Here is a 27,605-nt window from a genome sequence, read left to right on the forward strand (position 1 = left end):
GGACAGTCTGGGTCAACCCACAGCAGGTGGACTGCAGCAGCAGCTCACCATCGCCTTGTCAAGGGCAGCGAGAGACGGGGAATAAATGCTGGGCCCAGCAGCAACACCCATGTCCCAGGAGTGAATGAAAAAGATGAGAAATCTTGGGTTTGGCAGCAAATTGAAATCAGCAATAATACTGATTTCAGAAACATACAACAGAACAAGGCTTGATTCATCACCAATAACAAATTGCACTTTGTACTGCACCTTCCTTGTAATAAAACCTCCTGAGGAGCTGCACATTATCATGATTAGCAAATAACAAATCACAGAAGGAGACATTTGGCCAGGTGACCAGAAACTTGATCCAAGAGGTAGGTCTTTCAGGACAAAGTTAAAAGTCACACAACGCCAGGTTATAGTCCAACAGGTGTATTTGGAGGCTCTCTAACCTGGTGTTGTGTGATTTTGAACCTTGCCCACTCCAGTCCAACACCGGCACCTCCAAGTCATGGTTTTTAAGGAGCATCTCAAAGAGCAGGAACAGCAAAGTGCAGAGATTTAGGGAGGTAATGCTGGATTGATTGTTATCAGATGTTTCACAATGAGGCCAGCATTGGAGAACACGTTTACTGGAGGGTTGTGGGTCTGGAGGAGATTTAACATCTTTGACTGCCGGCTGCTATCGAAGATCAGTGAGCACAGGCGTGTGAGGGAAATGGGATTTGGTGTGCGACAGATTACAGAGCAGCAGAGGTCAGATTTAAAACGTGACTCAGTTAAGAGATTTGTGATCAAGGATGAGAAATCTTGTGAAATGTTTAAGAAATTAAATCAACCTTAAAGCTGACACCTCACAAAGTAGCACTTGTGGGAGCTATGAGAGGTTCTGTGAGACAATATTCCAGCAAGCAGAAGTTAAATTGTAATATTTGAGCAAAACCTATGAGCAGCTTGTAGCAATATAATGATTTTTTAATTCAGCTCTGGTCTATACAGTGCCCTCTATTTCTGTCTGTGTCTCTCTGTCTCCACCCAGTGGCCGTTTCTGTGAGCTTCCCTCCCAGGCTTCCTCAGACTCTGTCCAGTGCCAACTGCAGGATTGCCTTAACGGTGGACAGTGTGTGAATGTGGGCGCCCGCTCCCTTTGCCAGTGCCTCCCAGGCTTCGGAGGGTCGCGGTGTGACAAGCTGGTCAGCGTCAACTTTGTGGATCGGGACTCCTACCTCCAGTTCACCGAGCTCAAAAACTGGCCCCGAGCAAACATCTCGCTGCAGGTCAGTCTGTGGAGAGGAGCAAGGAGCGAGTGCTTTAAAGTGTGTGAAATTCTTAAAAACAGCTTGTCAGTATTGTCTGGGGAATCCAGAACATGGGGTGGTGAGGGGAGGGGAGGGTCTTCTGAGAGGGGTCAATTATTTAGGACTGAGATGAGGAGATGTTTCTTTAAAGGGTTTCGAATCCTCTACCACAGAGTTATGGAGTATATTCAGGGCAGACATGAGCAGATATTTAGATACTAAGGGTAATGGGCAAGGATAATGGAGTTGTTGAAGGGTGGAGCTGGCTCAAGGGGCTGAATGGCCTCAACCTACTGCCCTTTCTTACATTGACTAAGGCCAACAGCCAGTGAGCATCCGACAGAAGATTGTTATTAACAGGAAGGTGACATTGGCTCCTCCAGGTCTCGACTGCGGAAGATAATGGGATCCTCCTCTACAACGGAGACAACGACCACATCGCAGTTGAACTTTACCAGGGTCACGTGCGGGTCAGCTATGATCCTGGCAGTTACCCGAGCTCAGCTATCTACAGGTAATGACACGCGGGGCTGAGATTCGCCTCTCCTCAACAGGTATCATTCAGTCTGTTCACTTCTTCCCCATAATTCCAGCCCACTCACCATGACCCTGTCCCTTGCTCGTTTCCCCATACCTTGTCCTAATATCCATTCGGTGAAAGCTGGTAGGCCAGGGTAGGCATCACAATCCTGCTTTTGCTGACTGTGTCTTCTGGAGAATACTCCTTTACAGATTCTCTGTGCTGGGTACATATTCTATTCTCTCACAGGGTGTGGGCACCACTGGCACTGGTTACTGACCTCGAACATGCCTTAAACTGAGGAGGGGAAATTGGAGATGTGGCGATAACATCACTGGACCAGTAATCCAGAGACCATGGCAAATTGTAACATTTGAATTCAGTAAAAGCAAATCTGGAATTTAAAAGCTAGTCTAAGAGTTGATTTTTGTATAAACCGCTCTGGTTCACTATGCCCTTTGGGGAAAGCAATCTGCTGTCCTTACCTGGTCCGGTCTACATTTGACTCCAGACCCACAGCAATGTGGTCAACTCTCAACTAATCCCCTGGTAAACCAAGTGCTCACCAAAATCCCCATCCTCCAGGATTTACTTTTTAAAAAATTGAATCATCCACATTGCTGTGGGTCGGGAGTCACATGTAGGCCAGAGAGGGTAAGGATGGGAGACTGGTCCCAGAAGTTGCTGCTGTACATGGGCATTGGAGTCACACACAGTCACTGGGAAAATTAGTGGGAACATCACTGTCGGATTTTCTTTCCTAAAATGAATGTACATGATCCTGAGAGGGGGTAGGTATTGAGAAGATGTTTCCACTCATAGGGAAATCTCAAACTAGGGGACAACATTTCAGAATAACAGGCCATTAATTGAAAACAGAGATATAAAGGACTCTATTATTCCAGAGGACGGTGAATATGAGTGACTCCCTCATCACACAGAGGTGTAGGGGGCTAGATCACAGAAAGTCATTAAAGAGGAGTGAGATCAGTTTTGAAACATTGGGCACCTGAGGGCTATGCTGAGCTGGACAAAAGAGGAGTTGAAGTTTGAGGCCAATCAGCCATGATGTTGTTGGGCAGTGGGTCAGGCTTGGGAGGATGGATGGCCCACTCCTTGTGTTCCTGTGGATGGTTCATTGTCACTATTCCCAGGATCCCAGATGTTCTGAAGCTTGGGAGGTTGAGAGGTGACCTGACAGAGGTTTATAAAATCATGAGGGGCATTGATAAGGTGAATGGCAGGTGTTTTTTCCAGAGTGTGGGGGATTTCAAGACCAGGGGCATGTTGTTTTATGGTGAGAGGATTAAAATTTTAAAAGCACATGGGGGGCAATTTCTTTACACAGTGAGTTGTTTGTGTGTGGAATGAACTTCCATACTGAGTGGTAGATGCATGGTTATGACATTTAAAAGACTTTCAGAGAATTACATGAATAATAAAATGCTTGGAGGGATATGGGCCAAGCGCAGGCAGGACCAGTTTAGTTGAGGATTATGGTCAGCATGGACTGGTTGGACCGAATGGCCTGCTTCCGTACTGTATGACGCGATTGTTCGACCAGCTGCTGTGGTGGGATTTGAACCCAGGACTAGAGCATTCTCAAGGGCCTCAGGATTACACAGACAGTGACACTGGCATGACACCACTGCTTTCCCAGTGAAGGTGATCGCTGGCAAAGGCTGAGAGGCCATATGGAGCCTCAACTCCCTGCATTCATGTAGCAGCTTTCTCATCTCCAGACTGCCCCAGCATGCTTCAGAAGCCTAGTGCTTTCTAGAGTGCACACCCTGTTGTAATGTAGAAAACGTGGCAGTCAGTTTATCTACAGCAAGCCTCCACAAACAGCAATGAGGGAGTGACCACATGCTCAATATAAACCGAAAGAAGTGCAGAAGTTATAAATCAGAAACTGAAGTGGCTGGAAAAGCTCAGCAGGTCTGGCAGCATTTGTGGAGAGAAATTTGAGTTAACATTTCAGGTCTCAAAATCCCTCAAAGGGTCACCAAACCCAAAACATTAACTCTGATTTCTCTTCACAGATGCTGCCAGACCTGCTGAGCTTTTCCAGCAACTTCTGTTTCTGTTAATGACCACGTGCAGTGTTTTTGGGACAGTAGCAGGAAGATGGAGCTGTTGTGCAGCAGTAGGTGCTGACCCTCTCATTCAGAGGCTCCAGGTTGAAATCCCACTCCGGGAATTGTTGTAATGTGGACACAAACCAGTTGCCGATCAACTGACAGATCTTTGCAAAATACCTGTGAGTGTGTCAGCCAAGATCTCTGTCCATAAGCCATGGAGTGGGGCTTAACTGTAAAAGTCCATATTTTTAATTTTCCTGTATTTTTGATTTCCCATTTTTGAAATGCCAAGAATTATGGAGAAGATTACTGAACTTTTTAATAAGCAGGTCACCTGACACTCAAGGTGCAGTAGATCTTGACAAACCAAAAGGACCATCTCAGTGAACCCTCTGGACTATCGAACTACCAACCGGTTTTTCCTCCACTCTTAACACCAACGTTTTTGTGTCTGCTTGTATGTGGTGTGTGTGTGTGTGTGTGTGTGTGTGCTACAATCTATTTCTTTGTAATTAAACAGTAACCTTTGTTAAGTACAGAAACCATGCTTCCTGCTTTTTTGGCAACCTGGGTTTAAGGGAGAATGTGAATGTGGCATACTTTTATTAATCTTTAATTTCTGTGATGACTTCCAGAATAGTGGGGCTTGTTTCCCAGTGAGGATGTGACAGAACCCACAATCTCCTGTCTATAAAGGAAGGGTGCTTCCCAATGAGCCATATTTAACCCCTTTGATTTACTCTCACTGGTTACTGAATTGCATGCCAGGGGAAGATTCTGTGGACGGGGACCGATATGTTTATGTTTCTGTGCATCCTGCATTCTACAGCCTGGAGACGATCAACGATGGACACTTCCATACGGTCGAGATTGTGACCTTGGACCAGATGGTTAATCTCTCCATTGATGGTGGAACCCCCAAGAGCATGGAGAGCTCTGTCAAGCAGTCAACACTCAACCGCGAGACACCCCTTTACATTGGAGGTAGGATGGGAGCAGCCATGCCAGACGGACTCACTCCTCATCCTTCAACACACTCAGAGTTCCCATCATCAGGAACTGCTCCCAACCCCTTAAAATGTACCCATGCCAATAAATCTGATACTTCTTACTTAATTCATTCTTGAGGTGTGGGTGTTGCTGCCAAGGCCTGGTATATTTTGGCCATTCCTATTATCCCTTGAAGGTTGAGCTTTCTTCATTATTAACAGATTAGCATGGAGGGGCAAGGCATGGTGATGATGGACTTAAAGAGATTATGAGATACGTGGTGTCACATAAGATGAGATATAATCTCATTGAGCAGCAGAACGGGCTCCAGCAGGACATTGATATATTCACTGAGTTCTGCTTATAATGTAAGAAAGGTGAGCAGCATTCGGCCCATTAATGCTGCACTCCCATTTATGAGGATCTTGACTGGCATTTAACACAGTTCCATACTCCACTGATTACCCATATCCCCCTGGATTCTCAATCCCAGTATAGATGTGGAAGAAAGTGCCCTGAGGCTGGTGGGGAGGGAGGGGTGGAGGTGGAGGTGTAGGGGGTTTTACAGTAAGCACGGTGAGTGGTTCTCGAAGCACTGCAGAGGCTCTTAGTGACAGAGGTTTGCAAAGTGGAAATCCTGCATCCAAGCATTCACACCTCAGACCAGAAGATGTCAGTACAGAAATAGGCCATTCAGTCTACTGAGTCTGTGAGTTTATGCCTGATCTGATAATCCTCATCTCCACTCTCCTACCTTTTCCCCCAGTGCCCTTGATTCCCTTCCTCCACTTCAAGCGCCCCTTTAATTCAGACTTTAGGATCGAATAGAAAATTGACATTAAAAACAAGCCTATCAAACCCAGTCTTAACTCTTAAACACCCTTCCAGGGTCGAGAATTCTAATGTTTCACAACCATCTGCGTGAAGATGCTTCTCCTTATCTCAATCTGAAGATTGAGACTGGATTCTAAACTCTCCAGGACAAAAGTGAGGACTGCAGATGCTGGAGATAAGAGGCGAGATGAGAGTGGTGCTGGAAAAGCACAGCAGGTCAGGCAGCATCTGAGGAGGAATTTCTGATGAAGGGTTTTTGCCCGAAACTTTGAGCTTTCTGCTCCTTGGATGTTGCCTGACCTGCTGTGCTTTTCCAGCACCACTCACATCTTGACTCTAATCTAAATTTTCCAACCAGGGGAAGCAATCCTCATGATATCAGAATCCATAAGAATATGGCAAAGGGTCAGTTAGACTCGAAGCGTCGGCTCTTTTCTCTCCTTATAGATTTTCCAGCATTTTCTCTTTTGGTTTCAGATTCCAGCATCCGCAGTAATTTGCTTTTATTCGTAGGAATATGATGTGTTTCTTGACATATCAGTCTGATTCATTTCCTGGTGAGTAGCTCTCTGTGTGCTCGTTTGTGATGGTTGCATTTCCGTTCTTGTGCCCAGGGATGCCCGTCGATGTGAATTCTGCGGCCTTCCGCCTCTGGCAGATCCAGAATGGGTCCAGCTTCCACGGGTGCATCCAGAACCTCTACATCAACAACGAGCTGCAGGATTTCACCAAGACCCAGATGAAGGTTGGTGTGGTGCCAGGCTGTGAACCCTGCAGGAAGATCATCTGCCTCCACGGTATCTGTCAGCCCCAGGCAGACTCTGACCCTGTGTGCCACTGTGAGCCAGGCTGGTTGGGACCTCACTGTGACCAGCCACTCGGTGATCCATGCCTGGGACACAAGTAAGTCGCAAGATACGACCTTACGTCACAACTCTCACCAAAACCTGTTTGCTTATTACTCCATCCCTGTGTTTTCTGACCTATCCAGTTAAGGAGCATCTTTATTTTGAATCTTTCATACCATGCATCTCTCTGACCGTCTCCAAACATCTCAGTTTATCCAATTATGAATTTTAATCGCTTTACTGTTGGTGGCTGTGCCTTGAGTTGCTTGGGCCCTGAGCTCTGGAAATTCCAAACCAAAACCTATCCGTCTCTCACTCCTCCTGTCAGACCCTCTGTTTTGACAGAACATTCAGGCACCCCTTGCATGGATCAGGGTTAAACTTTAAAAGTGCTAGCCAATTATTCCCTCTCATAAACATAAGAACACAAGAATTAGGAGCAGAGTAGGCTGTCTGTCCCTTGGAGCCCGCTCCACCATTCAGTGAGATCACGGCCTATCTTTTCATGGCCTCAGCTCCACTTACCACCCCTTCCCCCCCGCTCCCCATCACCCTCAATTCATTTACTGTTCAAACGATTATCTATCTTAGCTTTAAAAACATTTACTGAGGAAGCTTCAACTACTTCACAGGGCAGGGATTTCCACAACCCTCTGGGTAAAGAAGGTCCTTCTCAATTCAGTCCTAAATCTACTCCCTCTAACCTTGAGGCTATTCCCTCTTGTCCTAGTTTCACCTGCCAGTGGAAACATCCTCTCTACTTCTATCTCATTTATTCCCTTCATAATTTTGTATGTTTCTATAAGATCCCCCTTCATTCTTTTAAATCCCAGTCTCCTCAGTCTGCCCTCGTAAACCAATCCCATAGCCTCTCCCCATAGCCTTCAACTTTGTTTCTTTCGGTATTAATCAAGTTCCTGTTTGAAAGCTACTACTGAATGTGCTTCTGAGACCCATTGAAGTCGTGCATTCTAAAAATTGAACCGAGCACAAAATCGAGGTTAGATCTCTCAATGTTCTGCACTGTCAGTGGTACCACTTCACAGGTGAGACATTATCTGAGGCCCGAGCTGTCTCCTCCAGTAAATGCAGAAGGTGCCACCAACTTTTTTTTGGAGAAGAGCTGGGAATCTCTCCCCAATTCTATCCTAGCCAACATTCACCCCTCAATAAAACAGAATAACAAGTTATCAGACCCTTTATTGGTTTGTGGCATCTTTGTGTGCAAATTGAATGGTGCATTTTACTACATTACAACACAGGACACACTTCACAAAACGTGTCATTTTCTGTAAAGGGGCTTGCAGCCCTCTAAAAATTCTTCTATAAACCATCAAAAATGAGAGACAGGGGTTTTCTGCAGTCCATTCAGTAGTTGTGATTTTAATATTCTCCACCAGAGGTCAGTCTTTGTCCTTGCCAAGCCTGTCATATTGCAGAGGTACATTCATAATGAACCTTTACAGCTCCTCCCAGTCCAGCCCTGCCTCTGTCTGTTCACCACCTTCACCCTCCTCCCCTATTTGTCTATTGCTAATAGCACCACCATGCATGACACTGAGGCTCACAGACCAGAAGGAATTCATTGTTGCTACCTTAGTTAAAGTTAAGTGTAGTTCATATAACTTAACTTCAGTGAGACCAGCTCAGGATGAGGACGTATCTTTAATAAGGTAAAGCTCCAGTTTTTGCCATTTCAGAGTAAGACTTAGCTACAATGAACCCTGAGGTCGGCCAGCCCGTCAGGCTGTGTCCATTCACTGGAGTCCAGGTACAGGAGGGTGTTTGTGGAATTTGCTACCTTCAGAAACAAAGCTGGATAAAGTTGTGAGACTATGAAAGTCCCAATTAGATCATTACAGAGTCAGAGAGATGTACAGCACGGAAACAGACCCTTGGTCCAACTCGCCCAGGCCGACCAGATATCTTAACCTTAGCTTGCACTTGGCCCATATCCCTTTCACCCTTTCTATTCATATACCCCTCCAGATGCCTTTTAAATGCTGTAATTGTACCAGCCTCCACCATTTCCTCTGGCAGCTCATTCCACACACATACCACCCTCTGCATGAAAAGGTTGCCCCTTAGGTCCCTTTTTTATTTTTCCTCTCTCACCCTAAACCTATGCCTTCTAGTTTCCGACTCCCCCACCCCAGGGAAAATGCCTTGTCTATTTACCCTATCCATGCCCCCCATGATTTTATAAGCCTCTATAAGGTCACCCCTCAGCCTCCGACACTGCAGGGAAAATAGCCCCAGCCTGTTCAGCCTCTCCCTATAGCTCAAATCCTCCAACCTCCCTGTAAATCTTTACTGAACCCTTTCAAGTTTCACAACATCTTTCCAATAGGAAGGAGACCAGAATTGCACACAGTATTCCAACAGTGGCCTAACCAATGTCATGTACAGCCACAACATGACCTCCCAACGGTCATGTACTCAACGGTCTGACCAATAAAGGAAAGCATACCAAACACCTTCTTCACTATCCTATCTACCTGCAACTGTACTTTCAAGGAACTATGAATTGTTTCATAATTTTGAATTTTTTTTCATCCTCCTAATCCATTTCAAACAGACACAGGATCAATTCCTGCTCCACTTATTTTTCTCAGTTCACCCAGGACAGGTACAATATTGGTGACAGTCAGTGTAAAGCTCTCTGTACTCTTTTAAATCAAAAGTAAGGCTTCCTCTACATTTTTCCCATCAATAATTCCCAGGACAGGGACACATTGGACTATATAGACAGTAAATTTTCCTTATCACTGACCCCATCAAACACTCCCAGGATGGGGATAGCATGTGTTTTGATAAAGAGTACAGCTCCCTCTACACTATCCTTGTCAAACACTCCCTGGACAGAAATGGCATTGGGTTAGATACAGAGTAAAGCTCCCTCTACACTGACCCCATCAAACACCTAAGGACAGGGACAGCATGTGGTTAGATACAGAGTAAAGCTCCTACTACACCGTTCCTGTTAAACACTCACAGTACAGGAACAGAATGTAGTTAGTTACAGAGTAAAGCTCCTACTACACCGTTCCTGTCAAACACTCACAGTACAGGAACAGCATGTGGTTAGATACAGAGTAAAGCTCCTTCTACACTGTCCCTGTCAAACACTCCCAGGGATAGGGACAGCATGTGATTAGATACAGAGTAAAGCTCCTTCTACACTGTCCCTGTCAAACAGTCCCAGGGCAGGGACAGCATGTGATTAAATACAGAGTAAAGCTCCTTCTACACTGTCCCTGTCAAACACTCCCAGGGCAGGGACAGCATGTGGTTAGATACAGAGTAAAGCTGAGTCTACACTGTTGTTCTTTGTTGCAGGTGCGTGCACGGAAGCTGTGTGGCTCTGGACCTGGTGACTTACCGCTGTGAGTGTGATGACGGACACAAGGGAGCGCTCTGCAACCAGCAGCAGGAGCTGTTTAACCCCTGCAAGAGGTTGCAATGTGAACACGGTCAATGTCAGATCTCTGAGCTCGGAGATGCCAAGTGTGAGTGTGAAGATGGTTACACCGGAGATCTCTGCAACCAAGGTACTGGCATGGCACCAGGCATATGAGGAGCTGGAGGCTGTTGGGGGAGACGGCAGGTTGAAAGGGAATGAGTTTTCGTGTGAATTTATTGTTTGCCAAAAAGTCACAATCTGGCCAGAATCATACAAGGCAGAGCATGGGGACGTTTCAGCTGGATTAATACTGCACCACTCAGATACAAAAGGAAATCCTTTTAAATGTAAAGTTCAAAAATAAATTGACGATTACAATATATTAATGCACTGCTGGTTCATGGGAGATTTTACATTTGGGATTATGATAGTGAATTTGAATGCAAAGGTATTTCTAACCAGTGAAATTACACCAAGTAGATACTGATGAATATGCCATCCTCTGTTAACACACTGAGTCAGGAGAGCCAGAAATTCAATCTGTGCCCCAGATGCTAAAGCACAAGATGCAGATGACACTCATAGTTCCAACACTGAGGTGCTGCTACACTGTGGAAGGCAGCTTCTTTTGAATGAGACATTAAACTGAGCCCGTACCTGCCCTCTCAGGTTTACATTTCGAAGAAGAGCAAAGTGACTTTTCCTCAGTTTCTGACCCAACATTTATCCCTGAATCAACACTTGAGGAACATTTATTGGTTATTATGGTTCATAGTTATATAACCACTTTGTTTGGTTATTTCACTGTGAGAGTTTTCTGTGCATACATTACTGTCTCGCCTATCTCATAACAAGGACCATACTTTTAAAAAAAACACTCCCTTGCTTGTAAAGCACCTTGGGATATCCTGAGGTTGTGAAAGGTGCTATAGAAACGTAAGTTTGCCTTTCAGGTGTCTGGTAGTTCAAGGATAATTTAAAACGTTGTCAGGCCTGGGTAAGACAACAGGTGGTAGAGAAAACCAGATTAGAACGTTAGATAGGTTTGACAGGAGTGAATGCTTGTCAGCACAAACTTAAACATTGTGTAAAGGAAACACAAAGTTGAAGCTTTTCATTTTGTCTCATCAGAACTAGGATGCAAAAAAACAGACTTGACAAAAATAGACAACATTTTATACAGCATGAGAAGAGGGGACATCAGGAACAGTTATTTCAATCCTAATTCTGAGACCGGGAAGGTAGATTCGGATTGGTCAGGGTGTTGCCATGGGATTACAGCAGAGATTGGCTGTCTCCATGTCCCCATTTTTTGCAATGATTGTACTATTTCCTATTGCCCACATAACTCAGGCTCCTGGGTATTTATGTACATGACTTTGAACACACACAACTGCATCAGACTGTGGGCCCAGCTGATATTTTAAATTGCTTTTTTGATGTAGCTCAGCGCAGTCCGGATGATTTAATGAATGACTTTCGAGACGAGAGTCACATTGAATGGTGGATATACTATTCTGAGGCTTACTGGCACATGCTGGTTCAGCACAAGTGACCTCCTAACCACTGTGAATGGTCAATGGGGTACATTGTTAGGTGTGATCTGGCCAGTTGCTGGGAGGTACGGACGACATACCGAACATCACACTGACGCTGACATGTATATATCACATCACTTATTTGCATGGTGGGGTGAGATGTCCTCTTCATTTGACAGTTGCATCGTGTTAATGGAGGAGACGACGCCTGGATTTCCTGTGTAGTAGCAATATGGGACAGCTAGCGGCAGATGTTGCTCAGATCTGTGAGGCACCTCCCCCTCCCAGGATAATCTGACACAGGATCAGATCTTTCACCTGTTCTTGTGATGTACAGCAAGTGGTGAGGAGATAGTGAACCCTGCAGTCCTGGTGAAGGGTTCACTCCCTTGCTGCTCAGATGCTGCCTGACCTACTGTGCTTTCTCCTGCACCACACTCTATCTACATACAGCATGTGATGGTGTTATCAGGAGTATCACTTATCACACAGGATAGTTTGGTATGCCCCATCTCAGCATCAAGATGAGTAGAATGACTAGAGGCCTGATTCACAAAGTTGCCTGATCTTGACGCATATAGGACCTGCAGGAGTCCTATATCAGGGGAGTCAGTATCCTAGTGGTATTATTGTTATATGATTAATCCAAAGACCCAGGTGATATTCTGGGGACCTGGATTTGAACTCCTGCAATAATAGGAATTAAGAGTCAAATGATGCCCATGAGACCATTGTCGATTGTTGGAGAAACCCAAACAGACCATTGTCGGGAAGGAAACTGTTGTGCTTACCTGGTCCAGCTAACGTACAGGTGTATCCAGAGCCGCAGCAATGTGGCTGATGCTCTGTGCAGTCACAGATGGGCAATGAATGCTGTCCTGGAAGAGAAAGTGAGGTCTGCAGATGCTGGAGAACAGAGCTGAAAATGTGTTGCTGGAAAAGCGCAGCAGGTCAGGCAGCATCCAAGGAGCAGGAAATTCGGGCATAAGCCCTTCTTCAATGAATGCTGTCCTACCCAAGACCACCCATATCCCATGATGATTTTTTTTAAAAAATTGACCATGTATAGGTTATTTTTCTTTAAATCAACTAAAGCTGGAACACAATCTTAGTGACCAGTTTGAAATTAAAAAGACAGTCAATATAGCAGACAAGTGAAAGGATAATATATCTTTTTAATACATTATTTTTGTAGAATGATATGAAGCATCCAGCAGAGAAACAGAACAATTCGGCAGAGGGCTGTGCTGTTGTCCACACTCCAGCCGAGCTCCCTCTCACCTCATTTTGATCAGCGTCTCCTATTCCTTTCTGTTTCGCGTGTTGCTATTAATTGCATTGATTCAATTCACTAAAGCTGCTGCTGTGAGGACTGGTTCCTTATTCTCCCCACTCTCTGGCCAAAGACATTCCTTCTGAATTCCTGATGCAATTTGCTGGCGATAGCTCTTGTTTTAAAAAGTTAAAACGTGGTCAAAATCAAATAACAGTGACCCATTTTATTGTTGTAATTATTAATTGTTTATTTCTATGTCACAGTTTTTTTCCAATCCAGAATTGTCTCAGAAATAATGAAAATAGCCTGAATTGAGCTATTGGCTAATACCGTTCTTTATTAAGAAAAGCTGTTTGGGTTTACGCTGTGTCTGTCAAACTCATTGCAGGATCATTTTGACATAGTGGAACAGAGGCTGGGGGGAATGACATACAGACAGAACCATGATCAACATGAGGTGCTGTGGCATTGTGGTAACTAGATTAGATTAGTTACAGTGTGGAAACAGGCCCTTCGGCCCAACAAGTCCACACCGACCCGCCGAAGCGCAACCCACCCATACCCCTACATTTATCCCTTACCTAACACTACGGGCAACTTAGCATGGCCAATTCACCTGACCCGCACATCTTTGGACTGTGGGAGGAAACCGGAGCACCCGGAGGAAACCCACGCAGACACGGGGAGAACGTGCAAACTCCACACAGACAGTCGCCTGAGTCGGGAATTGAACCCGGGTCTCAGGCGCTGTGAGACAGCAGTGCTAACCACTGTGCCACCGTAATGTTATTGAGCTAGTGAGCCAGGGACCCAGGATAATTCTGTGGGGACACGGGTTCACATTGCACCACAGCAGCTGATGGAATTAATTCTTTTTTCAGTCTTGGGATGTGGGCATCGCCGGCTGGACCAACATTTATTGCCCATCCCTAGTTGTTCCGTGAGAAGGTGGGAGTAAGCAGCATTCTTGAACCGCTGCAGTCCATTTGCTGTAGGTAGACCCACAATGCCATTAAGGAGGGAATTCTGGGATTTTGACACTGAAGAATCATGATATGTTTCCAAGTCTTGGGCTTAGAAGGGGACCTGCAGGGGATGGTGTTTCCATGCATCTGCTACCCTTGTCCTTCTAGATGGAAGTGGGTTTGTCTGAGGATCTTTGGTGAATTTCTGCAGTGCATCTTATAGATAGTACACACTGCTGCTACTGAGCGTCGGTGATGGAGGGAGTGGGTGCTTGTGGATGTGGTGCCAATCAAGCAGGGACTGCTTTGTCCACGAGTGTCAAGCTTCTTGAGTTTGTTGGAGCTGCATCCATCCATGCAAGTGGGGCGTATTCCATCACACTCCTGATGTGTGCCTTGTAGGTCATAGACAGACTTTGGGGAGTCAGGTGGTGAGTTGTGGCCTGCAGGGTTCGAAGCCTTAGACAGAACTAGAGGAGCATAGGTTTCGGGTGAGAGAGAAAGATATAAAAGAGACCTACGAGGCAACATTTTCACACAGAGGGTGGCATGTGTATGGAATGAGCTGCCAGAGGAAGTGGTGGAGGCTGGTACAATTACAACATTTAAGAGGCATTTGGATGGGTATATGAATAGGAAGGGTTTGGAGGGATATGGGCCGGGTGCTGGCAGGTGGGACTAGATTGGGTTGGGATATCTGGTCGGCATGGACGGGTTGGACCGAAGGGTCTGTTCCCGTGCTGTACATCTCTATGACTCTATGACCTACTGTTTTAGCCACTATATTTTAATAGCTAGTTCAATATCATTTCTGGTCAATGGAAACACCCAGAATGTTGATAGTTGGGTATTTGATGAAGTAATACCATTGACTGTCAAAAGACAATGGTTAAAATGACTCTTATTGCAAATAGACATTGCCTGGCACAAATGTTACTTTCCACTTTTCAACCCAAGCCTGGATATAGTCCAGGTCTCACTGACACAGTCCATGTCCAAATGCAGTATCTGAGGACTCACATCTGAGGTGCTGAACATTATGCGATCATCAGTAAACCTTATAATGGAAAGAAAGTTATAGACGAAGCAACTGAAGACATTGGAGCCTAGGACACTACCCTAAGGAACTCCTGCAGAGATGTTCTCTCACTGAGATGACTGACCTCTAAAAACCACAACCGTCTTCCTACATGCCAGGTGTGACTTTAACCACTGAAGAGTTTGTCCCCCGATGCCCATAGATTCCAGTTTTGTCAGGGCTCCTTGATGCCACATTCAGCTGAGTGTAGCCGTGAAGCCAAGGACTATCATTCTCAGATCCCCTCTGGAACTCAGCTTTTTGTCCATGTTTGAACCAAGGCTGTAATGAGGTCAGGAGCTGAGTGGCTCTGGCAGAATCAACACTGAGTATCAGTGAGCAGGTTATTGCTGAGTAAGTGTTGTTTACTCAGCACTGCTGATGATAACTTCCATCATTTGACTAATGATTGCAAGTAGACTGACACAGTGGTAATTGACTAGGTTGGATTTGTACTGTTTTGTGTATAGGGCATACTTGGGCAATACTCGTAGACAAAGATGAGAGTAGTCCTAAGGGAAGAAGCCAAGGCCAATTATATCAAAATTAGGCAGGAGCTGGGAAATGTGGATTGGACACAGTTATTTGAAGGGAAGTCCACTTTTGAGATGCGGGAGCCTTTCAAAGATAGGTTAAAGGTAGTGCAGAATAGGCATGTCCTGTTGAAGGCAAAGGATAGGAAAGGCAAGAGTCATGAACCGTGGATGACAGGAGAAATCATACGACTAGCTAAGAGGAAAAGGGAAGCGTACATAAGGTCTAGGCAGGAATATCGGAAGAGTAGGACCAGTCTTAAACGAGGAATCAAGGGCTAAAAGGGGTCATGAAATAGCTTTAGCGAGCAGAATTAAGGAGAATTCCAATGCATTTATTCTTATAAAAGAAGCAAGTGGGTAACAAGAGAAAGGATTGGTCCACTAAAGGATAATGAAGGAAGGCTGTGTGCCGAACCTGAGAGAATGGGTGAGATTCTGAATGATTACTTTGCATCAGTTTTCACTGAGGAGAGGGACATGATGAATGTTGAGGTTAGAGATAGAAGTTTGATTAGTCTGGATCATGTTGACATAAGTAGGGAAGGTGTGTTGGGTAGGCTAGAGGTTATTAAGGTGACACATCCCCAAGACCGGTTGGGATCTATCCCAGGTTGCTGAGGGAGGTGAGAGAGGAAATAGCTGGGGCCCTGACAGATATCTTTGTGGCATCCTTAAATACAGATGAGATACTGGAGGACTGGAGGATTGCTCATGTTGTCCCCCTGTACAAGAAGGGTAGTAGGGATATTCCGGGTAACTACAGACCAGTGAGTCTGATGTCAGTGGTGGGAAAGTTGCTGAAGAAGGTACCAAAGGATAGGATTTATTTATATTTAGAAAAGAATGGGCTTATCAGTAATAGGCAACATGGTTCTGTGCGGAGGAGATTGTGCCTTACCAATTTAATAGAATTTTTTGAGGAAGTGACCAAGTTGATAGGTGAAGGAAGGGCTATTGATGTCACATACGTGGACTTTAGTAAGGTGTTTGATAAGGTTCCCCATGGTAAACTAATAGAGAAAGTGAAGTCACAAGATGTGCAAGGTGTTCTAGCTAGGTGGATGAAGAACTGGTTGAGCAACAGGAGACAGAGAGTAGTAGTTGAAGGGAGTTTCTCGAAATGGAGAAAGGTGACCAGTGGTGTTCCACAGGGATCAGTGTTGGGGCCACTGTTGTTTGTAATATACATAAATGATCTGGAAAAGGGCACTGTTGGTATGATCAGCAAGTTTTCAGATGACACAAAGATTGAGGGTGGAGTAGCGGAAAGCATAAGGGACTGTCAAAGAATACAGGAGAATATAGATAGACTGGCTGGGTAGAAAAGTGGCAGATGGAGTTCAATTCCAACAAATGTGAGGTAATGCATTTAGGCAAGACTAATTCTAGAGTGAATTATACAATGAACAGAAGAGCCTTGGGAAAAGTTGATGGGCAGAGAGATCTGGGAGTGCAAGTCCATTGTACCCTGAAGGTTGCTGCACAGGTGGATAGAATGGTCAAGAAGGTATATGGTATGCTTGCCTTCATCGGACGGGGTATTGAGTATAAGAGCTGGCAGGTCATGTTAAAATTGTACAAGACATTGGTTTAGAAAACTGTGTACAGTTCTGGTCGCCACATTATCAAAAGGATGTGAACCCTTTGGAAAGGGTGCAGAGAAGGTTTACAAGGATGTTGCCCTGGTATGGAAGGTGCTAGTTATGAAGAGAGGTTGAGTAGGTTAGGATTGTTTTCATTAGAAAAAAGGAGATTGAGGGGGGACCTGATTGAGGTGTACAAAATCATGAAGGGTACAGACAGGGTGGATAGAGATATGCTTTTTCCCAGGGTGAAGGATTCAATAACAAGAGGTCACGCTTTCAAGGTGAGAGGTGAAAAGTTTAAGGGGATACACACGGCAAGTAATTTACACAGAGGGTGGTGGGTGTCTGGAACGCATTGCCAGCAGAGTAATGGAGGCAGGCACAGTAGATCCATTTAAGATGCAGATTTGCCTCTGGACATATCCATGAGTAGGTGAGGAACAAAGGGATACAGATGCTTAGGAATTGGGTGACAGGTTTAGACAGTAGATTTGGATCGGCTCGGGCTTGGAGAGCCGCAAGTCCTTTTCCTGGGCTGTAAATTTTCTTTGTTCTTTGTTCTAATTTTCCACATTGTTTGGTAGATACCAGTGTTGTAACTGTACTGGAACAGCTTGGCCAGAGGAGCGGCACGTTCTGGAGCAAAAGTCTGCATTATTGTTGTCAGGACCCATAGCCTTTCCAGTATCCAATGCCTCCAGCCATTCCTTGCTATCACATGGAGTGAATTCAATTGGCAGAAGACTAGCATCTGGGATTCTGGGGATCCCTGGAGGAGGTTGAAATAGACAATCCACTTGACACTTCTGGCTGAAGATTGATGTGAATGCTTCAGCCTTACCTTTTGCGTGGATGTGCTGGACTCTCCCATTATTAAGAATGTGGAACCTCCTCCTCCAGTGAGTCATTTAATTGTCCACTCAATCACAATTGGATATGGCAGGAGTACAGAATTTAGATCTGATCCATGGTATTGGATCACTTAGCTCTGCCTATCATTGCTGTTTGTGTTATTCAACATGCAAGGAGTCTCATGTAGTTTCACCAGGTTAACACCTCATTCAGAGGTGTGCCTGGTGCTGCTCCCAGCATGCCTTCCTGCACTCCTCATTAAACCAGGGTTGATCCCCTGACTTGATGGTAATGGCAGAGTTGAGGAGCAGGGGGTGGAGAGGTTATGCCAGGCCACTCAGTTGCAGATTGTGCTGGAGTACAATTCTGTTGTTGATAGCCCACTGTGCCTCATGGATGTCAGTCTTCAGTTACTAGATCTGCAAGTCCATTCCATTTAATACCATGATAGTTCCACATAACATGATGGGGAGGTATTCTCAATGTGAAGACTCCAAACAGACATTGTGATGCTTACTCATAATGATACTGTCATGGATAGATGCATCTGCAGCTGGCAGATTGGGGAAAATGAGTCAGGTCTGTTTTTTTTTCCCCTCATTTGTTCCCTCACCACCCAGTATAGCAGAGAGAGTGGTGCTGGAAAAGCACAGCCGGTCAGGTAGCATCCAAGGTGCAGGCGAATCAATGGGTAGGGCATAAGCCCTTCATCAGGAAGGACTTATGCCCGAAATGACAATGCTCCTGCTCCTCAGATGCTGCCTGACCTGATGTACTTTTCCAGCACCACACTCTCGAGATTGGAAGGAGCAAATCCAAGAGTAGAAGAGTGATACGCTCTTCTTGTCGGATGTAGGAGTTTTGAGAGAGTTTACGGGTCACTGAGGATTATATCTGCAATAAGTGCCATTGGTTGGGAATCCTGTTAAGATCGATTGGATTGGTTGAAGCGGCGGTTAGAGGCAATGAGGAATTTACAGGAGCTAGGGGGTGTGATGGAAGGCAGTTATAGGAAGGGAGAAAAGCTGCAGATACAATCAGATAGATGGGTTAACTCCCGGAGAGGTAGGCAGGTAGCACAGGGGTCTTCGTGGCTTCAAACAAGTATGCTGTTTTGAAAAAAATGTACTGGGTGATGGACTTTCAGGAGAATGTAGCGCAAACAGCCAAGTTTCTGGTATCAAAATAGGCTCTAATGTAATGAGAGGTACTTTGGGTTCCAAGAGATTGATTGTGTTATAGGACTGTCTAGTCAAAGGCACAAGACAGACGTTACTGTGACCAGCAATGAAAAATCAGAATGGTGTGCTGCTTCCCTGGTGATAAGATCAAGGATGTCCCAGAGAGGGAGCAGGATGTTTCAAAGGGGAGAGGTCATTGTACACATTGAAACCAACAACATAGGAAGGGAAAAGGTTGAAATTCTGAAGGGAGATTACAGAGAGTTAGGCAGAAATTTAAAAAGGAGACCTCGAGAGTAGTAATATCTGGATTATTCCCGGTGCTACAAGGATGGTGAGGGTGGGAAGAGGGGGATAGAGCAGGTGAATGAGTCACTGAGGAACTGGTCTATGGGAGAAGGATTCACATTTTTGGATCATTGGAATCTCTTCTGGGGTAGAAGTGACCTGTACAAGAAGGACAGATTGCACCTGAATTGGAAGGGGACTAATATACGGGCAGGGAGATTTGCTAGAACTGCTCGGGAGGATTTAAGCTAGTAAGGTGGTGGTTTGGGGGGGGTGGGGAGGGGGTGGACCCAGGGATATAGTGAGGAAAGAGATCAATCTGAAACTGGTACAGTTGAGAAAAGAAATGAAACAGTCAGGGCAGGCAGGGACAAGGTAGGACTAATAAACTAAACTGCATTTATTTCAATGCAAGGGGCCTAACAGGGATGGCAGATGAACTCAGGGCATGGTTAGGAACATGGGACTGGGATATCATAGCAATTACAGAAACATGGCTCAGGGATGGGCAGGACTGGCAGCTTAATGTTCCAGGATACAAATGCTACAGGAAGGATAGAAAGGGAGGCAAGAGAGGAGGGGGATTGGCGTTTTTGATAAGGGATAGCATTACAGTTGTGCTGAGGAAGGATATTCCTGTAAATACATCCAGGGAAGTTATTTGGGTGGAACTGAGAAATAAGAAAGGTATGATCACCTTATTGGGATTGTATTATAGACCCCCTAATAGTCAGAGGGAAATTGAGAAAATATTTGTGAAGAGATCTCAGTTATCTGTAAGAATAATAGGGTGGTTATGGTAGGGGATTTAACTTTCCAAACATAGACTGGGGCTGCCATAGTGTTCAGGGTTTAGATGGAGAAGACCTTGTAAAGAAAGTACAAGAAAATTTTCTGATTCAGAACAGGTGCAAAACTTGACCTACTCTTGGGAAATAAGGCAGGACAGTTGACTGAGGTGTCAGTAGGGGAGCACTTTGGGGCCAGCGACCATAAAATGGAAGAGGATAGACCAGATCTAACAGTTGATGTTCTAAATTAGAGAAAGGCTATTTTTGATGGTATTAGGCAAGAACTTTCAAAATCTGACTGGGGGCAGATGCTCACAGGTAAAGGGACGGCTGGAAAACGTGAAGCCTTCAGAAATAAGATAACAAGAGTTCAGAGACAATATATTCCTGTTAGGGTGAAAGGAAAGGCTGGTAGGTATAGGGAATGCTGGATGACTACAGAAATTGAGGGTTTGGTTAAGAAAAAGAAGGAAGCATATGTCGGGTGTAGAGAGAATAGATCGAGTGAATCCTTGGAAGAGTATAAAGGCAGTAGGAGTATACTTAAGAAGGAATTCAGGAGGGCAAAAAGGCGACATGAGATAGCTTTGGCAAATAGAATTAAGGAGAATCCAAAGAGATTAAGGACAAAAGGGTAACTAGGGAGAGAGTAGAGCCCCTTAAAGATCAGCAAGGCAGCCTTTGTGTGGAGCCAGAGGAGATGGGGGAGATACTAATCGAGTATTTTGCATTGGTATTCACTGTGGAAAAGGACATGGAAGATATAGAATGTAGGGAAATAGATGGCAACATCTTGAAAAATGTCCATATTACAGAAGAGGAAGTACTGGATGTCTTGAAATGCATAAAAGCGGATAAATCCCCAGGACCTGATCAGGTGTACCTTCGAACTCTGTGGGAAGCGAGGGAAGTGATTGCTGGGCCCCTTGCTGAGATATTTATATCATCGATAGTCACAGGTGAGGTGGCAGAAGACTGGAGGTTGACAAAACTGATATCATTATTTAAGAAAGGTGGTAAAGTCAAGCCAGGGAATATAGACCATTGTACCTGACTTCAGTGGTGGGCAAGTTGTTGGAGGGAATCCTGAGGGAAAGGATGTGCATGTATTTGGAAAGGCAAGGACTGACTAGGGATAGTCAACATGGCTTTATGCATTGGAAATCATGTGTTATGAACTTGAGAGTTTTTTTGAAAAAATAACAAAGAGGATTGATGAGAGCAAAACGGTGGATGTGATGTATATGGACTTCAGTAAGGTGTTTGACAAAGTTCCCCATGGGAGACTGGTGAGCGAGATTAGATCTCATGGAATACAGGAAGAACTAGCCATTTGGATACAGAACTGGCTCAAAGGTAGAAGACGGAGGGTGGTGGTGGTGGAGGGTTGTTTTTCAGACTGGAGGCCTATGACCAATGGAGTGCCACAAAGATCGGTGCTGGGTCCTCTACCTTTTGTCATTTACATTAATGATTTGGATGTGAGTATAACAGGTATAGTTAGTAAGTTTGCAGATGACACAAAAATTGGAAGTGTAGTGGACAGCGAAGAAGGTTACCTCAGATTACAACGGGATCTTGATCAGATGGGCCAATGGGCTGAGAAGTGCCAGATGGAGTTTAATTCAGATAAATGCAAGGTGCTGCATTTTGGGAAAGCAAATCTTAGCAGGACTTATACACTTAATGGTAAGGTCCTAGGGAGTTTTGCTGAACAAAGAGGCCTTGGAGTGCAGGTTCATAGCTCCTTGAAAGTGGAGTCACAGGTAGATAGGATAGTGAAGAAGGCGTTTGGTATGCTTTCCTTTATTAGTCAGAGCACTGAGTATAGGAGTTGGGAGGTCATGTTCCGTCTGTACAGGATGTTGGTTAGGCCACTTTTGGAAAATTGCGTGCATTTCTGGTCTCCTTCCTATCGGAAGGATGTTGTGAAAGTTGAAAAGGTTCAGAAAAGATTTACAAGGATGTTGCCAGGGTTGGAGGATTTGAGCTCTAGGGAGAGGCTGAACAGGCTGGAGCTGTTTTCCCTGGAGCATCGGAGGCTGAAGATTGACGTTACAGAGGTTTATAAAATTATGAGTGGCATGGATAGGGTAAATAGACAAAGTCTTTTCCCTGGGGCCGGGGAGTCCAGAACTAGAGGGCGTAGGTTTAGGGTGAGAGGGGAAAGATATAAAAGGGACTTAAGGGGCAACATTTTCACACAGAGGGTGGTGTGTGTATGGAATGAGCTGCCAGAGGAAGTGGTGGGGGCTAGTACAATTACAGCATTTGAAAGGCATCCTGATGAGTATATGAATAGGAAGGGTTTTAGAGGGATATGAGCCAAGTGTTGGCAAATGGGACTGGATCGGTTTGGGATATCTAGTCAGAATGGACAAGTTGGACCAAAGGGTCTGTTTCTGTGCTGTATATCTCTACGACTCTATGAGTCGTTGACGTTCACCATTTTCCAGTTACAATCAACCTCTTGGCCATTAGCAGAGGCAGACGACCCAGTTACTGAATGGACCCCCATCATTCTTCAACTGAAGGAGCTTACTCAGTGGTCTTTCCCCACTGCACCCTGGTCCTGTTCAAACTCCAGGGACTGCCTGTATCACTGAATGTTGTAAAAGCCAATCTGGTTCACTCATGGCCTTTAGGGAAGGAAACCTGTCATTTTTAACCTGCAGGTGACTGTAGACCCACAGTAATATGGTTAATTCTTAATGGCGTTCAGGAATAACATCACTCAGTTTAAGTGCGATTATGGATGAGCAACAAATGTTGACCTTATTAGTGAGGCCCATTTTCCAAGAACAAATTTCTTCTAAAAATTTACGAGGCAGCTCAAGAGTCGAAGACGGATGTGAATCTGGAATGCCGTGGTCCAGCTCGATGGAGATTGATGAAGTCTAAGTTGAGTTTATCAACTAATATGGAACCAAAGCAATAAAATGGCATTTGTGATTCAGGTCACTGAATGATGTTAAGAATGAGTGGCCAATTTTTTCTTCCTTTGTCCAAGTGATAAGGTGATGAGGACAGGAGAAATAGACGGAGGTAAAATATAATGAGGGATAGGATAGCATTGTGAGTTAAACACTGAGCTTTCCCTCAGTAGCCTCAGTTTCGTACAGCTCGGTTAGGTAACGTCTGTGCTGTACTAACCCACCAGGAAGACAGCTTCACCTGTCACAATCAATCATTAGCCTGATTTTACTTCTGTGACTTTGAGTTAAAGCTGAATGTTTTGGTCTTTCAGGGGAGTTGTGTTCATTAAACAAATTTGTCAAAAACCCCATGATCAAAATAGTCTAAGGTTAGGTTCAGAGTAAAGCTCCCACTACACTGACCCTATCAAACACTCCCAGTACTTGTTTTGTTTATCACCCACACCATCCTGACTTGGAAGCATTGCTTTTCCTTCACTGCCACAGAATCAAAATGCTGGAACATGGCCAAAAGTAACCTATGAAGAAAATGATGACTAGTCACAAGATTAGGGACAGGATGAAGAATCAGCCGATTGGATAATGAGTCTACCAGCATTCCAATTGGTCGGGTGCGAAGGTGGATCTGGCAGGGGACCAATGGCTGCAGACTGGAGGGAAGGATGGGTGGGTGGAGGGTCAGGTGATATAGCTGCCAACTACATTGCCAACGTAGGTCAAGCAGGCAACCTCAACTGAGTATTCACAGACGCTGGTATGTGAAGGAGATCCAAACATGTTCATCGAGACACAGTGCTGGAGAAGAGAGAGACCCAATGAATCAGCACCATCTCAAGTGGGACTGAATTAATTTTGAGACAAAAAAAGCTGGGTGGTACAGAATAGAGGTAAAAAGCTAAACAACGGCAGCCTTCCTACTCGAAGAGCCAGTGGTCCGTGCCTCCCATCACACTGGGTATGCCCAGATCACAGATTCTGAGAGAGGGCATGACAATGTTGACATGGATTTTCCTAATTCATGTATGAACCTTTGGTAAAGGTGCCTGCAGAAGGGGGACTTTGAGGGAAACTCATTTAGAACAGAAATGGTGACAATCCTGTTAAAACCAATGTCCCCCATTAACCCCCATGTGCACAATCAGATTAGCACCTGAAGGAGCAGTGCTCTGGAAGTCTGTGTTACCAAATAAACCTCTTGGACTATAACCTGGTGGTGTGTGATTTTTGATTTTGCCCAACTCAGTCCAATGCTGGCACCTCCACGTCATCACAAATTGGAAGTTGAAATGTTGAGAGAAGCTATGGTCATTTTTTTTCCAAAACTCAAGAAATAACCTAAGTATTGTCCTTACCTCATTGAAATATGCCAGCAACAGATCGATAACAACGTCCACTTACACAGAGCTGTCAGTTAGTGACAGGTCCCAAAGTGCATCCAAGTTGGTGATAATCAGGCAGGTGACCAAAAGATCTAAGATAGGTTTTAGGGAGGATGCACTGAGCACTGAGGATGTCACCTAGAAAGGGGACGAAACGTTTGCAACAAAAACTCCCAGCTCGGTGAACAGAACCACAACAGGTTTTAGGGAGTGTCTTAAAAGGAGGAGAGAGTGACGGAGAGGTTTGGGAGAAAATTACAGAGCTTGGGGCCCATTTAACACCAACAATGGAGTGATAGAAATCAGGGATTGTTAGCAGGTCAGAACTGGAGTGTTTTAGGAACAAATAAGTTACAGAGATAATGCAAACAAACCATTTGCAATAAGAAAATGTAATGATTCAACGCATTTTATCATTGTCCAGACAAAACAACCACAGCATGCATCTGGTATTGAGGTCGTGTTTCTATTTTGCTATGATTAATATATTGACTAGTTCTTACTCCAGAGAAACCCAAGATCACAAAAGCAGAAGTAGGCCATTCAGCCCATCGAGTCTGCTCCACTGTTCAGTGAGACCATGGCTGATCTGATAATCCTCAACTCCATTTTCTTGCTTTTTCCAATCTATGTCTGCTTGTGAGATAAACGTTTGACCGGAACACAAGGCCTTGTTCTGGTTTGACCACAGGAGCAAAGATGTCTTATTGTAGTTGTCTAGAGCCTGGGTGCGACCTGACCTGGAGTAGTGTGTATTGTTTTCATATATTTGTTACAGAAAGAATGTAACAGAGCTTCACCAGGTTAATCCTTAGGATAGCAAGATTGTCTTTTGAGGAGAGAATGAGGAACTAGGGCTGTATTCTCTAGAGTTTTGAAGAAAGGAAGATTATCGCATTGAATCCTACACAATTCTTACAGTACATGCTAGGTGGATGGATACAGAAGCCGGGGGGAAATGTCATAAGTCTAAAACCAAGTGACTTCATCATTTCTCTCTCTAAGCTGCTGCACAGTGGCTCCAAGGTTCCACACATGCTGCACAGTATACCGAGGCACTGACTTCTGGTTTTGGAAGTTGTGCCATGCATTGGCCTCCATGCACCAAAGAAGAAAGTTAGAGGGAGCTATTGGACCTAGTCTCAGAAAGATGGAGATGAGGAGGAATTTCTTCACTCCAAAGGTGGTGAAACTTTGGAATTCTCAAGCCTAGCAGGTTGTGGAGGTACAGTCAGTCAGTGAGCAGGTTCAAGACAGAAATCAATTGGGCTCCAGAGACCAATGGTAACCAGGGACCTCGAGATGTTACAGGCAGGTGGCATGGAGATGATCAGCCATGATCTAATTAAATGGCAGAACAGGCTCAATGGCCTACTCCTATTCCCACATTCCCCTGATATTCTTTAAAATAGTGCCTTAAAATCCTTTTACCCTGATCCAGGCAAATGGGATCCGGGCTTAATGTCTCACCCAGAGGTGGTACCCATGACTGTGCCGTGCTCCTTCACAGAGTTCACTGCCCTTGGAGTGTAAGCCTTGGTTTAATGCGCTGAAGGCCCTTAGAGCGGGACTCGAATCCAGGAGGCTGGTACTTCATAAGTGAAGATTTTTTTTTAAAAAAAAAGAATTTTGTGGAATGTGGGCGTTGTTGGCTGGGCCACCATTCATTGGCCGCCCCAAGCTGCGCTCCAGGAGGTGATGAGCTGCCTTCTTGGATCGCTGCAGCCCACCTGCTGTGGGTTGACTCACAGTCCCCTTAAGGCAAAAAATTCCTCTCTAATACCTATTGAGCTCCAGCAGATCTGCAGCCTGAATAGAATAGAATCCTTACAGTGCGGGGTCTTCGGCCCAACAAGTCCCTGAAGAGTATCCCACCCAAACCCATTCACCTACCCTATTACTCTACATTTACCCCTGACTAATGCATCTAACCTCCACATCCCTGGACACTATGGGGCAATTTAGCACAACCAAAGAAATGGGAAAACCAGAGCACTAGAGGAAGCCCACGCAGGGGAGAACGCACTAGTGTAAGAGCTTGTTTCTTGGTTTGCTTTAGCTGGTGTGATTTTACCTCACAACCCGGGGAGTGTGTGCAAATTCCACACAGTCGCCTGAGGCTGGCATCAGACCCAGGTCCCTGGCACTGTGAGGCAGCAGTGTTAACCATAGAGCCACCGTGCCAGCCCAAAGGATGGCGTGACCATGGAGCAGCCTCCTCTGATTGATTTCTCTTTCTTGTCTTTCCCCCACACACCCCCCCTCCCCTTCCCACGCACACCTTTGCAGAAACGGAGTGTCGAGGGCTGCCCGTGCGCGATTATTACCAGCTGCAGAGGGGCTACACCATCTGCCAGAGCACTCGGCGAGTCTCCTGGGTGACGTGCCAGGGATCGTGCTGGGCTCAGGGCTGCTGCACTGAGCTGAAGGCCAAGCGACGGAAATACACCTTCGAGTGCAGCGATGGCTCATCCTTCACCGAGGAAGTGGAGAAAAGCACCAAGTGTGGCTGCACCCGGTGCCTGTAGCCCCCATCATCTTCCCCCACCCCCACCAGCCACCCAACACTGGAGTATATTATATACAATAAAAACACATACCCAGTCAGTCAACAACATCGCAGGTCAGCAAGATCGAAACAGGACGGTGACTTATTCGTATAATTAAAAACTCGTTTGAAACAACCACAAAAAATAATTTTAATTAAAAAAGGAAGAGCATCATCTGATCCAGACTGGAGATAGAAATGTACATTCAGAAGAACAGAAGCTGGCGAGATACCTTGATGGGAGTTGGACCACCATCGGTGTGGGTCTGGAGCAACAGGCAGCAGCACCAGAAGGGGCAGTCTGGGGAGAGGGAGCAGACACAATCCAAGATGCTAACACTGTCTGTCTTGTCTACCTTACATTGTTGTCTGATGTTACGGGGAGGTTGGGGGGTGGGTGGGTGGGCGGACTGGGGTTTCATGGGAGGGAAGGGCTGGGGTGGGAGGGGTTGTGGGGTAAAAAAATCACACCAGCTAAAGCAAACCAAGCAAGTTCCTTCACTTGTGCATGTCATACAGGAGTGAAAGCTGCCTTTACGTTCCAAACTCTTTCAGTGATTCGCCCCTCAGCCCAATTCTCATTTTTTTATTATTAGGAGACAACGTAGTGGGAGACTTAGTCTTTATCTAACCCTGTTTTGTATCTGTCCTGGGAGCGTTTGTTGGGGACAGTGTAGAGGGAGCTTTACTCTGTA

The 27,605-nt window shown here is 45.2% G+C and overlaps 1 protein-coding gene across 1 annotated transcript in view; it reads left to right on the plus strand.

Annotated features, from left to right (window-relative positions):
• Positions 1–27,295, plus strand: part of slit1a (slit homolog 1a (Drosophila)) — a 278,048-nt gene extending 250,753 nt beyond the window's left edge. The window contains exons 32-37 of the mRNA XM_060842211.1: positions 1,022–1,259; positions 1,664–1,794; positions 4,711–4,865; positions 6,320–6,608; positions 9,893–10,104; positions 26,652–27,295. Of these exons, the coding sequence (XP_060698194.1) occupies positions 1,022–1,259; positions 1,664–1,794; positions 4,711–4,865; positions 6,320–6,608; positions 9,893–10,104; positions 26,652–26,890 (1,264 nt within the window). The 3' untranslated portion in view covers positions 26,891–27,295. The remainder of the gene's footprint in view (positions 1–1,021; positions 1,260–1,663; positions 1,795–4,710; positions 4,866–6,319; positions 6,609–9,892; positions 10,105–26,651) is intronic.
• The last annotated feature ends 310 nt before the right edge of the window (positions 27,296–27,605 follow it).

Source organism: Hemiscyllium ocellatum, chromosome 22 (genome assembly GCF_020745735.1).
Source record: "Hemiscyllium ocellatum isolate sHemOce1 chromosome 22, sHemOce1.pat.X.cur, whole genome shotgun sequence".
Taxonomy (NCBI): domain Eukaryota; kingdom Metazoa; phylum Chordata; class Chondrichthyes; order Orectolobiformes; family Hemiscylliidae; genus Hemiscyllium; species Hemiscyllium ocellatum.